We start from the raw sequence: 16,031 nt of genomic DNA, 5'->3' as shown, positions 1-16,031 counted from the left end.
GTGCTGTCAGTCAGACTAAGACCACCTTCCCTGGGGACTACTCACCTGTTGCTGTATCCCCTCACTGGACTCACCCCACACACCTCATGCTTTCCTCACACTGCAGCCTTTGCCAAGAACGCTGATAAGACTGGAAAGGCCCATCCAGCCTTCAGGACACACCTCAAATGGTCCTCTCGCATAGACCCTGAGTTCCAGAGAATTCATCTGGTCATTACGCTCCCACAGTGTGTTTTGAAGTCTTGTAGTATTTTGAACACATGCACAAGCCCACCACTCTGCTATCAATTCTGGGTCTGCTTCCCCGCCTGGGACATGAGTCCACAGGGTACAGACAATTACTATTTACCCATCTATTTTCAGCATCAGCAATTCCTGCCATGGTGTAAAGGTTAGAATCAGTCTTCAGCAATGACAGGGAATCTGTTCCCAGTGCCCTGAACCAACTCAGAAGACCGGGTTAAACACAGTGATGCCTGAGCCAGCTGCTCTTCTGAACCACATGCACACTCTGAACAGTTTCAACTTCACTGCAAATGAAAAGAGCCTGCTTGTAGATGAGTATACTGGTGCCATGGCCTAAATGTGTCTCCTGAAGTTCAAGATGGAAACCTGATCCCAATAAAAGAGTGCTGAGGTGGAGCCTAACGAGAAGGGACCAGATCGTGAGGATGGGTTGTGGAGATCAATGCCACTGTCAAGGAAGTGCCTCAGGTATTACAGTAACAGGGGGAGCCAGTCCCTTTCTCCCTTCCCACTCCAAGAATAGGGAATGGAAACCCATGCTTGCTTTGGTAACTACTATTCCTTCCTAAGGATTGGTGATCGAGAGCTACACACATTTAAAATAGCTTTAGGATGGCCAAATGAAAGACCGCAGTACCAACAGATAAGCATTTCCAGTGTTCTGTAGGTAAAAGCTAACTAAGGTGTGCGGGTGAGAAGATACACGTGAAACGACGGGCGTGGCCACTCACTTGTCGGATCGACATGGTGCACAGGATGTACAGGAAGATAAAGGAGCAGTCTGTGGTGTCATCTCCCAGCAGGTTCCGATGAGACAGCCCTTGGAGGTAAGAAAGAGGGGTGAAGGGGAGCTTCGCCACCACTCTACCATCAAATCTGGGAAGGAAAACAAAGAATTGTTATTTCTGGAAGACTGACAAGTTTCTTACTTTCAGAGAAGACTTTGGGACAGAAATAGAACTTTAAGTCTCTTGACCTCTGAAAAACAAAGAAAGGTGATGTGCTAAAAAGACAGGAGCCTGAAGTATGGCAATATAAAAAAGGCCTAAAGGAAACTCACACATCTCCTGCACCAGTGGTTCTCAATCTTCTGATGTGTGGACCCTTTACATACTGACAAACCACGGAGGACTCTAAAAAGCTTTTGTCTGGGAAGGTCATAGCAATAAATATTCAGCAAATGAGAAACAAAGAAATGCTCACTGGGCGCAGTGTCACATGCCTGTAATCCCAGCAACCCAGGTGGCCGAGGCAGGAGGGCCCCACGTTCGAGGACAGCCTGGGCAATTTTGCAAGCCTGCGTCTCAATATAAGAATTAAAAGGGCTGGAATATAGCTCAGTGGAGGAGTACTTGCTAAGCATGTGCAAGGCCCTGGGTTTCAGCCCAAGAAGTACTGAAAAACAGAAAGAGAAAAAAAAAAAACACTTGGTATTTAGAATGTTTCCATGGGGAAAAAGGAAGGAAGTAATCCATCTTTTTCTTTGGTGGAGAAAAACAACAACAACCCTAAATACTAAATCAAGTACTAAAAGACATGTACGATGTACTCCAAAGAACAGACACTAAACTGAAGCTGGCATCCTGCAGGGTCTGACTGCCCTCCTGCACTGCACTCCCAGCTCCTCCGTGCAGACTGAACTGCAAGGCTTGACCTAGACCTTACTCGCATTTGACAAGAGCATTCAAAGATTTGCCCCAAATAATCACTGTTATTCTTTTCTATTAACCTCAAAAAACCAAAACAAAAGTAATAGTGTTTCCAGGAGGAGTTTCATTTCCTCACAAGAAGCATGCAGTACCAACACCCCGACCTTGTGTGTGAGGTGACCAGTACACTGCTCTAGTGTGCCACTCTGACTGACCCTGCAGAGGTGGACTGCTAAGGGAGGTGACATACAACGCCAATTCCTTTATCGCTAACGTACACACCCAACACATTCAACTTCTGTGGGCACTTTATTCTTTGTTATATTCAACATGAAATTGTGACTAAAATGTCTTGTGTCATTGGAGCTATTCAACCATGTGAAGTTGAACATCTTTTGAAAATCAATTCTAAGAATTCTTACTTTTAATGAATTAATTTTTCTAGGGGACTAGATGCCTACTGAAGAAACTGGTGTGTAGCCTAATAAAGGAGAGCCAGGGTGAGAAGCAAGAAGGTATAGGTAGGTAGATTATGTCCATCCCCACTCTAAACTGGAGGAAGGGCCTCTACAGGGAGATACATTTTGGCTTAGTAAAAGGATTAACTTCCAAACCCTAAAAAATACTCAATAGAAGTATGAGCTAGGGCTGGGGAGATGGCTCAGTTGGTAGAGTGCTTGCCTTGCAAGCACGAGGCCCTGGGTTCAATCCCCAACACCAAAAAAAAAAAAGAAAAAAAAAAAAAAAGTATGAGCTATCTCAGAAAATATCAAGCTCCATGTTGTTGAAAAAGGAAACCTGACTGAAGGATTTCTGTATTGGGGAGAAGGTATGTGTGATCTTTAAGATCTCTTCAACTACAAAATTCTATGTCAGCTTTATGGAAATGACTCAGGAAGAGAAATCAAACAAATAAAAAGCCACACCCAGTGCCTTCTTGGTACAACCTTAAGGCTATCAACAAATTTTAAGACTACAAAGGGATAGTAAGCGATTACATATTCTAATGCACAATAAAGAGATAAGTGAAAGTTAAAAATCAGAGAAATTATACTAAGTTTAAGTGACTTTTGTTCAATATAATAAAAATGCATACTTTTAATTTCATATCCTTGTTTATAAAAATGGAGACAGTCTTTTAACTTCCAGGTACTGATAATCTTAAGAAACAAACTATATTTTTCTAATAATGCACAGTACAAAAAGATCAGAACAAAAACATGAAAATAGCATTAATATACAGTTAAATACTGACATTATATAAACCTTCACTGGTATTAAAAGATAAAACAAGAAAATAAAAGGCTACTATTTGCCAGGGTTCTGAGTAAGAAAGTTAACAAAAACAAAACAGTGTAATTAAGAACAAAAAAGCTGGGCATGGCGGCACACACCCATAATCCCAGCAGCTCGGGAGGCTGAGGCAGGAGGATCACGAGTTCAAAGTTATTCTCAGCAACTTAGTAAGGCCCTAAGTAACTCAGTGAGACCCCATCTCTAAATAAAATATAAAAAGGAGTTGGGGATGTGTCTCAGTGGTTAAGAGTCCTGGGTTCAATCCCTGGTACCCCAAAAACAAAACAAAACAAAAATAAAAACAATAACTTTCCTGTCCACCAACAATAGTCTTTTATAAGAGGCCTGATTATAACAAAGTTTTTGGATCATTTTCCTACTAAAGATAAGCCTATTTGACTTCTTTGACTCCTACATTTGGAAAACCTGTACCACAAAATGGAAAGCATCTAACACTTTATCAAGTACGATTAACAACAAAAATAATTAGGTATTTGGTCTAAGGTCTAATACCTTAATCATCAAAATATTTGCTGAGTATTCGTTATATAATTAAGTCTGTTAAGAATAATGCATGAGGTCAGGCATGGTGCTACATGCCTATAATTCCAGCAATTCGGGAGGCTGAGGCAGGTAGAGCACAGGGTAGAAACCAGCCTGGCAACTAAGTCTCAAAATAAAAAGGGCTGGGATGTAGCGCAGTGGTAGAGCACCCCTGGGTTCAATCCCCAGTACTTGAAAAATAAAAAAGACAAACTTAATCCCTAATCAAAATTGAGATAACCAGTTGGGCACAGTGGAAGCAGCCTGTAATTCCAGCAACTCAGGAGACCAAAGAGGATCCCAAGTTTAAGGTCAGCCTAGGCAACTTGGCATGATCCTATCTCACAAAATAAAAAGGACTAGGGATGTCACTCAGTGGTAGAGCACTCCTGGGTTAAAACTCCGGAAAAAAACCAAAAAAAGAGTATGATACGTTTTAAGAAATGATCTTGAATACAGTTTATATTAAATTTTTTTCCTTTAAAACATCTGAGCTAGGCACAGTAGAGCATGTCTATAATCCCAGCAGCTCAAGAGGCTTAGGCAGGAGCAGCACAAGTTCAAGTCCAGCCTCAGTGACGTAAGAGATGCTAAGCAACCTAGTGAGATCTGTCTCAAGAAAAAAATAAAAAGGGATGAGGATATGGCTCAGTGGTTAAGCATCCCTGGGTTCAATCCCTGGTGGGTGGAAGGAAGGAAGGAAGGAAGGAAGGAAGGAAGGAAGAAAGGAAGAAAGAAAGAAAGAAAGAAAGAAGAAAGAAAGAAAGAAAGAAAGAAAGAAAGAAAGAAAGAACCAAAACATCTGGATTATGTTTGAGTAGGTATAAAATAGCCTAACTTGATTTATTTGTCAAAACTTAGTTGTTCAGGACTGGGAGTGTAGCTCAGTGGTACAGCAATTGCCTAGGTCCTGGGTTCAATCCTCAGCACTGCATAAAAATAAGTAAAATAAAGGTATGAGTCCACCTATGACTAAAAAACAAAACAAAAAAAACTTAGTTGTTCAAATGTCCTGAATAATCCATTCTTTCCCACCTTTTCATATATTAAAATTTTCAGGGCTGGGGAGATAGCTCAGTCGGTAGAGTTCTTGCCTTGCAAGCAAGAGGCCCTGGGTTCGATCCCCAGTACTGCAAAAAAATAAAAATACAAAAATACAAAAATACAAAAATAAAATTTTCAGCAGGGTGCAGTAGTGTGTGCCTGTAATCCCAGCAATTTGGGAGACTGAGCCAAGGAGGATCCCAAGTTCAAGGCCAGCCTCAGCAACTTAGCAAGGCCCTAAGCAACTTAGCTAGACCCTGTTATTTAATCTTCTGAAGGTCCCTTTCAGCTCTAAAGGTATACAATTCTAATAATTAGTGTGAATTTTATGTTAAAACCATTCTCTAAATTCTATGCCTGGATATAAAACAACCATTTCCTTCTTTCTCACTACTCAGACATATTTGTAACAACCCATTAATATATTCATTTGTTCATCTGTCTTTTCTTTCTATGAAATTTTGATTCTGAGGGCAGGGGTCTCATCTCATATTCTGATATCCTGCATAGTGCCTGCCACAGGGTATACATTTAACAGGCAGGATGAGAAGGATATGCTTGGGAAGGAGGCAAGAGAGAGGGACACATAGACAGAAAAGAAGTGAGGGAAGAAAAATAAGAAAGAGAAGGAAAAGAGAGAATAAGGAAAATTCCAACACATGGGGTATGGTTCAGGTGTGGTTTGAAAAGAGCTGGGCACAGTGGCGTATACCTGTAACCCCATTGCTTGGGAGGCTGAGGAAGGATAATTTCAAGGTAAAGGCCCACTTGGGCAACTCAGGGAGACCCCATTTTGAAATAAAATTGATTTAAAAAAAAGGCTGGGGATGTAAGCTCAGAGATAGAACACTCCTGAATTGAAATCCCCTGTACCACCAAGGAAGAAGAAAAAGCAAAAACAAAACAAGCAAACAAAAAAAAAAAAGAAGAAGAAGAAGAAGAAAGAGAAAAGAAAAGGTCATAGGTGACCATCATCTCATCATCTTCAGATATTTTCCTAACTTGTGTCAATGGCAGTTCAACAACGACTCAGGTCTGCTCTGTGTTAGTTTAGACAACAGTAACTGACCTCATGATTAAACAGATTATAGTTGTTAAGAATCTATTTTAAGAATCAAAACATCTTCATATGACTATGACTACCTTCAGTCTACAGTAGCATACAACTACTCAATTTAAAAACAGAAGGAACCTACTTGAGGCTTTTAGAGACCACAAAACGCCCAAGTTTTCACCTTGTAAATAAAACATCCTCAATGTGAAGAGGGTGAAAAGCTATTGTGTAATTGTATTCTATCAAAATTAAATTCTCTTGATTCCGATCTGGCTTTGAAGTTAAATTAGAAAATGTTCTTCTTAGGAAATAAACAGTGAAGTAGTTATGGGTTAAGGAACAAGAAGTCTGTAGCATACTCTCCAACGATGAAAAGAAACACTGTAAGAGTACACATGTGATATGGAGACAGAAAGAGAAAACAAATGTGGCAAAATACTTATATAACTATGAACCAGGGAACAGCTGTATTGTTCTTGTGACTTATAAGCATGAAATTATATCAGAATCAAATATTACCAAGAAGTTTATGCCCATACATAAAAACAGAACAGTTATTAAGCAAAAGGATACTCACATGGAATTGAACATTCCCATTAGGGCAGTAAAACAAAAGCCAATTGCAAACATGGATTTCATCCGAACCTATAAAGAAACCAACAAATTGTAATTTCATGCTGAAGAAAAACACCACTAAAGCATACCGCAAGTTTTGGTTTCATGTCATTTTTAAAAAGCTCTCCACAGCAAAGCTATCTGCTAGCTAACCCACTTTCTATCCCCTGTTCCCCATTCCTTTGCAACCCTGCCCAGTACTGGGGTGGCCATGAGACCCAATTCTGGCCCATGAGCAATCTAAGTACTCATGCTGAATGGGGACTTGTAAGCAAACTTGCCAGGCATCCCTTCACGTAGACTTCTGCCCACTCTCCTTGCCTGGAATAAAGACCATGAATGTCCCAAGGCAAAGCAGCCTTCAAACCATCAACGGACCTTTGGCTGAGGACCTGAGTATTTGAAGGTAGTGCTGGGCCTAACACTACCAACCTCCAGACTTCTTAGCAAAAAAAAAAAAAAAAAAAAGAAACCATTATCTGTTTTAGGCCACTGTTAGGTATTGCTATTTGCAACCAAATTCTTTTCTTAATGGCCCCCACCACCATCCACAATACTGGGAATTGAACCCAGGACCTCACACATCCTAGAGGCAAGTACTGTACCACTGAGCTATACCCCCAACCCTTTCTATTTTTTATTTTGATACAGGGTCTCACTAAGTTGCCAAAGGTCAACCTTAAACTTGTGATTCTCCTGCCTCAGACTCTAGAGTAACCAAGATTACGGGTATGCACCAACACGCCCTGCAATATATTGGCTTTGTGTATCTCATCTCCATAGTTTTCAAATTTGCTGTGATGAATATGTAATAACTGTGTCAACAGGTAAGGAAAGCTACTTCTTAAAATATTCACTTTTAACTTAAAGAATTTCTAGAAGATAAGTAAGTACAGTAAAGGTCTCTCAGTAAGAAAAAACTGGTGCAGTTCAGATGTTCTAATGCTAAATATACAAAAATTAAGCAGAAAAGTTAGGTCACATAATCAACCTATTCGTGCTTTAGAACAACACCCTTGAACAAAATCTACTGTCTAGAAATACTGAGTAAATGGGTAAAGAAATTACTTCTTTACACTTTGTGGTATGTCTCACACTCAGAACAAAAGGGCTCTTAAAAAACAAAATAATAACTAGGCATGGTGGCACACGCCTATAAACCCAGCAACCAGGGAGGCAGAGACAGAAGGATCACAAGTTTGAGAGCAGTCTCGGGAAATGAGTAAGAACCTAACCAACTTAGTGACCCAGTCTCAAAATAAAAAATAAAAAGGGCTGGGGATGTGGCTCAGTGGTAAAGTGCCTCTGGGTTCCATCCACGGTACCAAAAAACAAAAACAAAATAATAAAAGCCATCGCTACTACGCCACCTCCGACAGTGGAATTACAAAGTCACCACAAACCAAAGATTCAGCAATAACATATGGAAGAAAAAGAAAATAAGCTAATTCCTTTCAAAATATGAGGAAAAAAAAAAAAAAACGAGCAAGAAAAGTGTGAAGGGAACAAATTACAACCCCCAAGACAGCCTTTAAGAGCTACCTATATCTATATCTGTAAAATGAAGTTTAAGAACAGCAGCATATTCTCATTTCCATGTGGCCCGGGAACAACCGTGATTACTATCCATGGTTTCCCAGGTGATCCATTTCTGAAAAGTCAGTGCAAAGCCACAGATGCACATCAGTCTGCTGCTGGAAAGCGGACATGGTTTACCACGCAGCTGCACTTAGGACCCTTACCATCGACAGATCTCTGTTGTTATTCTTCAGTTTCTCTTCTTGCCTCTCTGAAAAGAATCAATGTAATGGTTAATAAATACAGTGCTGAGCACAAAACAGCAGTTACATAAGTTGTCACTGGTGATTTTGAAAGCAGTTTCCTTCAGTGTCACTGCTGCTGTCAGGAGCACAAAATATTTCCATTTTAATAAATAAACATTTGGAGGATTGAAATGGAGCAAACTTATGAATATGTCAAAATTATAATGTAAGAATAATTACTAATAAAAATCTTTTAAATAAATAAAATATTTAATTAAAAAAAATTACCCCTGGTAATCAATGTACCAACTCTGTATATTAAGATACACCCTTGAATTACACCAGCGGGAACTGCCAATCAGTTACTTCACAAGTGCAAAGTAAGCACTATACTTAGGGGTTTCAAATGTTAACTCCTCATCTCTCACACTTTCCCCCCTTTCTAAATTTCTTTTATAAAACAGTGTATGCTCTATGTGGGCATGGTGGTGCATGCCTGTAATCCCAGTGACTCATGAGGTTAAGGCAGGAGGATCACAAGTTCAAGATCAGCCTCAGCATCTTGGTGAGGCTTTAAGAAACTTACCAATACCCTGTCTCAAAATAAAAATAAAAGGGGCTGAGGATGTAGCTCAGTGGCTAAGTACCCCTGGGTTCAATTTCCAGTACCAAAAAATAAATAAAAGTGTATGTTCTAAAAATTACAAACCAGTTGCTAAAATGAATTTAGAATTCAGGTTCTTTCATATTATATGATAATCTAAGTCTAAAAATAAGCAGTCTTATAGTTATAAGTCATTAGCAAAGCCAGGAAATCTGGCCTATATATGAAGCAACTGTTGTATACATAGAAACTACTAAAGAATCCAAACTATTGAAGAAACCTCAATTGTACACTAAGGCCCTATTTAATGTATCCCATCAATATAAAGTACTAATTCCCAACACAGACATTTCACTTGTGACTTACAGCTGACTGCACATGAGATTACCTAAATACTATACAATATTCACTTCAGTGATTCATTTTTTACTTGAGTCTACATCCCAGATAATAGAACAAAAGGATCATATACAAAAAGGAAAAGATGGCAAAAAAATCCCTCAGTTAAAAAAGGGCAAAAGCAACCTCCTACAAAGGCCTGTCTTTGATCTCCTGTCTTTGGATACTTAAGACTTCTCTGGCAGAAAAGAAACGGGGATTTGGAGAAGTCTGGGGCCAGGTTGCTACTCATGGGCTCAGATCAATCACCTCACATAGAGGGAAAAAAGGGGGGGTGGGCAAAAGCAGCTGGGTGCAATGGTTCACGCCTGTTCAGCTCAGGAGACTAAAGTAGGAGGATTTTGAGTTCAAAGCCAGCCTCAGTAATAACAAGGTGCTACGCAACTCAACAAGACTCTGTCTCTAAATGAAGACAGAATGAAAGTACAATAAACTAAAAATATATACTTATGAGGGAGATACTACACATGCAAAATTTTATCTGAAATAATCTGTTGGTAGGAAATGCTAACATATCTCAAAAAGCACAGAACAAAATTTTAAGAGTATTACAGAACATTAAGTTGTAAAAACAAAGAACTTAATGTTAAAAATCCTATATAACGTCAGTCTTCAGAAATCCACAAAATGTTCACTAAGGAAAAACAAATATGATCTAATGAAATGTTCCCCGCAGGGCAAAAGTTTCAGGCACTCCACCAGTTATAAACAATACTCTTAATAATGTCCCCAGAGTCACAGTACCTCTCCTTCCCAGAGTAACCCCAAACTGATGACACCTTTACAAGGCTAATAGGATAATGCCTGAATTCATTCCATTGTACCTATTCTCCAAGCTCAGTTAACACATCTCAAATGCTCACATACTCTCTCCCCATCAATACCCACCTTCTCTCTCTCTTTTTTTTTTTTTTTTTTTTGTTGTTGTGCTGGGGATTGAACCTAGGGCCTTATGCTTGCAAGGCAAGCAAGCACTCTACCAACTGAGCTATCTCTCCAGCTCCCCACCCTCTCTTTTAAGCTCTTAACTCTTGAAAAATTATTAAGCACCTTCTCTCTCCTCCACTATCAAACCTAATTATCATGCAAACATTTGTTCTAACTACTTGTTCTCATTATTAAAACATAAGACTCAAGGAGGAGGGGAAAACAGCTCATTCAATTAGACAAAGAGGAATGAAGGGAAGGGAAGGAAGAATGGGAATAGGAAGGAGTAGAATGAATCGGACATAACCTTCCTATGTCCACCTAAGAATACATGACCAGCAAACTCCACATCACGTACAACCGCAAGAATGAGACCCTAGAGTAAGCAATATTCCGCGTATGTATAATATGTCCAAATATGCTCTACTGTCATGTCTATCTAAAAAGAACCAAAAAAAAAATTTTTAAAGACTCAAGTTCATAGGGATATTCTGCTAGACATAATGAGAAGCAAAACTTCTAAGTCCTTAAAAAGTATTTAAAAGTCTGTTTTATTAGAGTTTAACCTTGTTTGGAAAGGGGGCAGCGTTGGGGATCAAATCAGGGCCTTAACCTCTCACTTATGAGTAAATCTACTTATTTTTAAGACTTCATTATTTAAACTATTTTTTTGTCTGTCTTTTTGGTACTGGGGATTTACTGCAGGGATACTCTACCACTGAGCTTCACCACACCCCTTTTAATTTTTAATTTTACTAAGTTTTTGAGGCCGGCTTTGAACTTGCAATCCTCCTGCCTCAGCCTCTCAAGCAACTGGGATTACAGGCATTGCCACTGACCCAGGCTTAAATGATTTTATAAATGTTATTTCATGCCCAATTATGTTTTTAATTACCAGTATTACAAAAACAACTACTATTTCTAAAAGTAAATAGTCTTTATTCATGTTACAGGTTAAATACACTGATGAAGACTATCATGTCAATAAGGACCATATAATACATGGTTTACAAGAGAACAGTCCAAGTTCTAATAAGCTACATGTTTAAAGACCTTCATATAAAGAAGTCGCATTTTCCCTGACAAGAAACTATTTCCACAGAGGAATAACTTGAAGGAAAGTCACATTAGGAAGTAACTACTAAGTACAACTTACTTTGAAAAGATGTTAAACTGTTTCTTAGCAGGAATTGGACATCTGAGAATAATGATTCATCTCATTATGAGAATAGTTTTGCAGCTAATCATTCTACTTGAAATGGAGAACTTCTTGTTGATTAATTCTCTATGGCTCTGATTTAACTTAGCTGCTAGTTAATATCAGTTAACTAACATAAATTCTCTAAAAAAGTTGTCTTGTCCAATAAGTAAGGAAGTCATGTCCTTAATCTCATGTCATTTGCATTCTGGTGGGTTGTTAAAGAACCACAGCTGGTGGATCTCGCTCCCAAGTCAAAAAGACAACTCAGCACTGGAAGCCCAAGGCATCCAAGATGGCTGCACTTCCCACTGCTTTCAGCTACAGGGTGAAATAAATATGCATCCCAAACCTTCTGTGTCTCCCTTTGAAGATCTAGGATTTAAAGATGCTGGTTGCTGGAGATAAACAGTATATGTCATTTAGTGTTCACTTGTTCCACGTGAATTATTCTGGACCGATGTGACCCAGAAAGAACCTCAGTATTTAATACAGGGGACAATTATTTTCCAAAGGAAAAACTATTCCTTTCGGGAAGAATTCTATGCACCTTTTACCAGTGAACTTTTGGAACAAAATCTCTATGAAATATCAAGAAATTTCAAGGACAAATGAATCTGGAAATATGCAGAAGGCACATTTATATTCTAGAGTTATTGTTTTAATCCAAAATGATAGACAAAAGATTAGCCAGGCATAGTGGTGCATGCCTGCAATCCAAGTGAAGATCACAATCACAAGTTCAAAGCCAGCCTCAGCAATTTAGCAAGGCCCTAAGGAACTTAGCGAGACCTTGCCTCAAAATAAAAAAATAAAAAGGTCTGAGGATGAGGCTCAGAGAAGTTAAGCCTCCTGGGGTTCATCCCTAGTACCCCCAAAAAAGCAAAGATTAAAACCCCCAAATTTTACATTTCTTGTATTCACTGGAATACACTAGCAGCAGTGACAGCACTCATTCTGACCACAAAGTGGAAGCAACTCCAGTCAATTAAAAGAGCATAAAGACAGGCCTACAAAGAATAAGTAAATTCAGGGCTCCAAAACATTAAAGTTCAGAAGCATCTTCCCAAATTTCCATGCCACCAAGGAAAAGACGCATATCCTACTCAGTCAAGATGCAGACTGACTGCCCTCCCCTTCTCAGTCCCTTCTAAAGACAATCTCTAGCTATAGCTAGTGCTGAAAAGTCAGTCATGTGAAAATCCATAACCCATGCTGCTTAATTCTAGGTATCAACCTGACTGGACTAAGGGATACAGGTAGCCAGCAAAGGTTCATATCTGGAGCTATCTGTGAAGGTCTCCCAGAGAAGACTGTTATCTGATCAGTGTACCGAGTAAAGAGGACACACCCCCACCTAAAGCAGGCGGAGACCATCCATGTGGGCTGAGGGCCGAGACAGAACACAGAGGTGGAGGAAAAGTAGACTCCTCTCCTTTCTGGAGCGGCCACCCACTTTCCCTGCCCTTGGATGTCACGACTCCAGGTGCTCTGGCCTTTGGATGCTGGGACTTGCATGAGCGGGGCCAACCACTTTCCCTGCCCTTGGATGTCACGACTCCAGGTGCTCTGGCCTTTGGACTAGGACTTGCAGCAGCAGCCCCTTGGGTTCTTGGACTTTGGCCTCAGATCAAGAGTCACGCCATCTGCTTCCCTGGTTCTGCAGCCTGCAGATGACCTGCTGTGAGACCTGCCAGGGTTCATGATCATGTGACTCAATTCTTTCAAAAAATTCCATCTCAAATATCTGTATGGATATATATCCAACTAGTTCTTTCTGGAGAACCCTAACACACAGCCCCTGTCCTGCAATCACCCAAGAGGCAGTCACTCTATAAGCTCTCCTAGAAACTGGCAAAAAATGATCAGCTGAGCCAGTTAAATACTTTAAGACATTTAAATTGGAAAACCTTGGGAGACAGTCCTGTGGGAGCAGAAAAAAGTACTGACTTTCAAATTTTCACTTGCTTAAATTTATATATGTGTGTGTGTGTGTAAAATCTATTTACATATATGTATGTGTACGCACACACAAATAAATACACACATCCCTTTTTTTAAAGATAGTTTTTGAGGGAAGGAGAGTTATAACAGTGATGCAACAAAAGAAAGGAATTCTCAGTAAGAATGAAGTGGACAGCAGTAATATCACTATTTCTGAGAATCAAAGTGTCATGGGTAAAGCTCTTTGATAATCATATTTTGGGTGTGTGGGGACAGGGCACTGGGATTGAACCGCCCAGGGGTGCTCTACCACTGAGCTACATTCCCAGCCATTTTAATTTTATTTATTTTATTATTTCAGTGCTAAGGGTAAAATCCAGGATCTTCCAAACATCAGCAACTTTATTATATTTTCATCTAAAAATTTATTTTTCCCAAGCCTTAAATTTTATTTAGATTAATACCTCACCTATTTTCTTTTTTTGTTGTCGACCAGCTGACTCTGTTATGGTTTCCTTCTTCTTTTCCACTGTGAACACCAGAGAAACAAGTAAAAATTAATTTTACAAAAAAATTATGTATTATACTTAAAAAAACAAAAGATGACTTTCTCATGGCTTAATCAATGAAAGAAGCTTATAAGAAAGTCAGACTTTGATCATGGTCATGATTAAGTTAATCAGCCTGCTCCCAAAACTGCTGACATGAATGCAGACACAACATTCTAAGAATACAATAGTAGCTGACTGGGGTTGTAGTTTAGTGATAGAACACTTGTCTCACATACTTGAGGCCCTGTGTTCAATACCCAAAATTGCTAATAATAATAGTAATTTTAAGCATCAATAACCAAATATTGATGAAGTATTATATTAAGACAATATGCAGCCAGGTGTGGTAGTACACACTTATAATCTCAGTGACTCTGAAAGCTGAGATAGTAGGATTTCAAGTTACAGGCCAGTCTCAGCAACTTAGCAAGACCCTGCCTTAAAACAAATAAAAAGGGCTGAGGATGTTACTTAGTGGCAGAGGATATTGGAGTTCGATTCCCAGTACCTTAAATAATAATAACTCGGGCACTCCACTACTGAACCACATCCCTGGCCCTATTTTTTTTTTTTTTTTTTTTTTTTTTAAATTTTGAGAAAGGTTCTCCCAAAGTTTCCCAGACTGGACTTAAACATGCAATCCTCCTGCCTCAACCTCCCAAGTAGCTGGGATTACAGAGGTGTGCCATCACACCCAGCTGGTCATCTCCACTTTCATTAAGTACTGCCTTGTGTCTTTGTGTGTGTGCTACTGGGGACTGACCCCAGGAGTGTTCCACCACTGAGCTACATCCTGAGCTTTTTTTTTTTTTTTAAACCATTTTATTGTTATTTTTTAATGTGGCGATAGGGATTGAACCTAAGGCCTGATGTGTGCTGGGCAAGTACTTTACCACCGAGTTATCTCCTCAGTCCATCAGCTCTTTTTTTTTTTCTTTTCTTTCCTTTTTTTTTTTTTTTTTTTTGAGACAGGGTCTCACTAAATTGATCAGGCTGGCCTTGAATTGGATCCTTCTGCTTCAATTCCCCTCAAGGCACTGGGCTTACAGGCATGCACCACTGCACCTGACTTTTAAATACTGTCTTTGTGTGTGTGATACTGGGGATTGAACCCAGAGGAGGCCCATCGAACCACACCTTCAGGGCAGGGTCAGGGAAGGGGTGTGTGTATGCTGAGTTTGGTCTCTTTTTTTTTTGGAGGGGGAGTATAGAGGATTGAACTCAGGGGCACTTACCACTGAGCCACACCCCCAGTCCTATTTTTTTTTGTATATTTTATTTAGAGACAGGGTCTCACACAGTTGATTAGGGCCTCGCTGTTGCTGAAGCTGGCTCTGAACTTGTGATCCTTCTACCTTAGCTTCCCCAGCCACTGTACTACAGGTGTGCACCACCATACCTGGGCTGGTCTCTAATTCTTTTGTTTGCTCTGTGTGTAAGTATATCATTAGCTTTCTGAGTGTCTACCTCCTTTCTTTTTTTTTTTTTTTTTTTTTACTGGGGATAGAACACTCAGGGGCACTTGACACAGAGCCACATCCCCAGCCCTATTCTGTATTTTATTTAGAGACAGGGTCTCAGTGAGTTACTTAGCACCTTGTTTTGAACTCAAGATCATCCTGCCTCAGCCTCCCAAGCTGCTGGAATTATAGGCGGGCACCACCACAGCCAGGGCTCAATCTCCTTTCTTAAAACGTGGATCAAATAAATGATATCCCCCCTCCATGGTGCTGAGGATCAGACTCAGCACTTGAGCATGTGTAGGCCCAACAATCACTCTTCCACTGAGCTACATCACCAGCTACTCAAATGAGGTAAAAGAATATCAAAAGCCAAACTGTGCCTATAAGAAACCATTCTCATCATATCCTCAGCTGTGTCATTCTGAATTCCTGTTTTATTTCCAAGACAACAAACTTCAATCTCTTCCTCAAACACCTCTTCAACCTTCTCACTCAACTGAAAACTTGGCATCCCTGAAGACACCACTTACCTCAACACTAGTCACAATGGCCTGTTATTCTTCAAACATAGCTAACCCATTAAAATTTCCGTATTTTTGGCTCATATTTTCTTTACCCAGAATTTCCTTCCTCCACTTCATTCTCTATCCAAATTCTAACTATCCAGAGGGTCTGCAAGGTCATCTGCATCATGGAGCCTTTCGCAGTCCCATACACAGAACTGGACCCCTTCTT

General features: G+C 39.8%; 1 protein-coding gene and 1 non-coding gene across 2 annotated transcripts in view; one reads left to right on the top strand and one right to left on the bottom strand.

The window, feature by feature from the left end:
* Tmco1 (transmembrane and coiled-coil domains 1) overlaps nt 1-16,031 on the bottom strand; it is a 35,221-nt gene that overhangs the window by 18,500 nt on the left and 690 nt on the right. The window contains exons 3-6 of the mRNA XM_047520851.1: nt 13,752-13,811; nt 8,190-8,236; nt 6,410-6,477; nt 978-1,122 (exon numbers count right to left, since the gene is read on the bottom strand). Coding sequence (XP_047376807.1) covers nt 978-1,122; nt 6,410-6,477; nt 8,190-8,236; nt 13,752-13,811 — 320 coding nt within the window. The remainder of the gene's footprint in view (nt 1-977; nt 1,123-6,409; nt 6,478-8,189; nt 8,237-13,751; nt 13,812-16,031) is intronic.
* On the top strand, nt 9,338-9,471 carry LOC124962492 (small nucleolar RNA SNORA38). Its single transcript, XR_007104507.1, has one exon. It is a non-coding gene; the product is annotated as a small nucleolar RNA SNORA38 (small nucleolar RNA).

This window comes from Sciurus carolinensis, chromosome 12 (genome assembly GCF_902686445.1).
Source record: "Sciurus carolinensis chromosome 12, mSciCar1.2, whole genome shotgun sequence".
Taxonomy (NCBI): domain Eukaryota; kingdom Metazoa; phylum Chordata; class Mammalia; order Rodentia; family Sciuridae; genus Sciurus; species Sciurus carolinensis.
The sequence above is the reverse complement of the archived record's forward strand: the minus strand, read 5'-3'. Positions and strand labels throughout refer to the sequence as shown.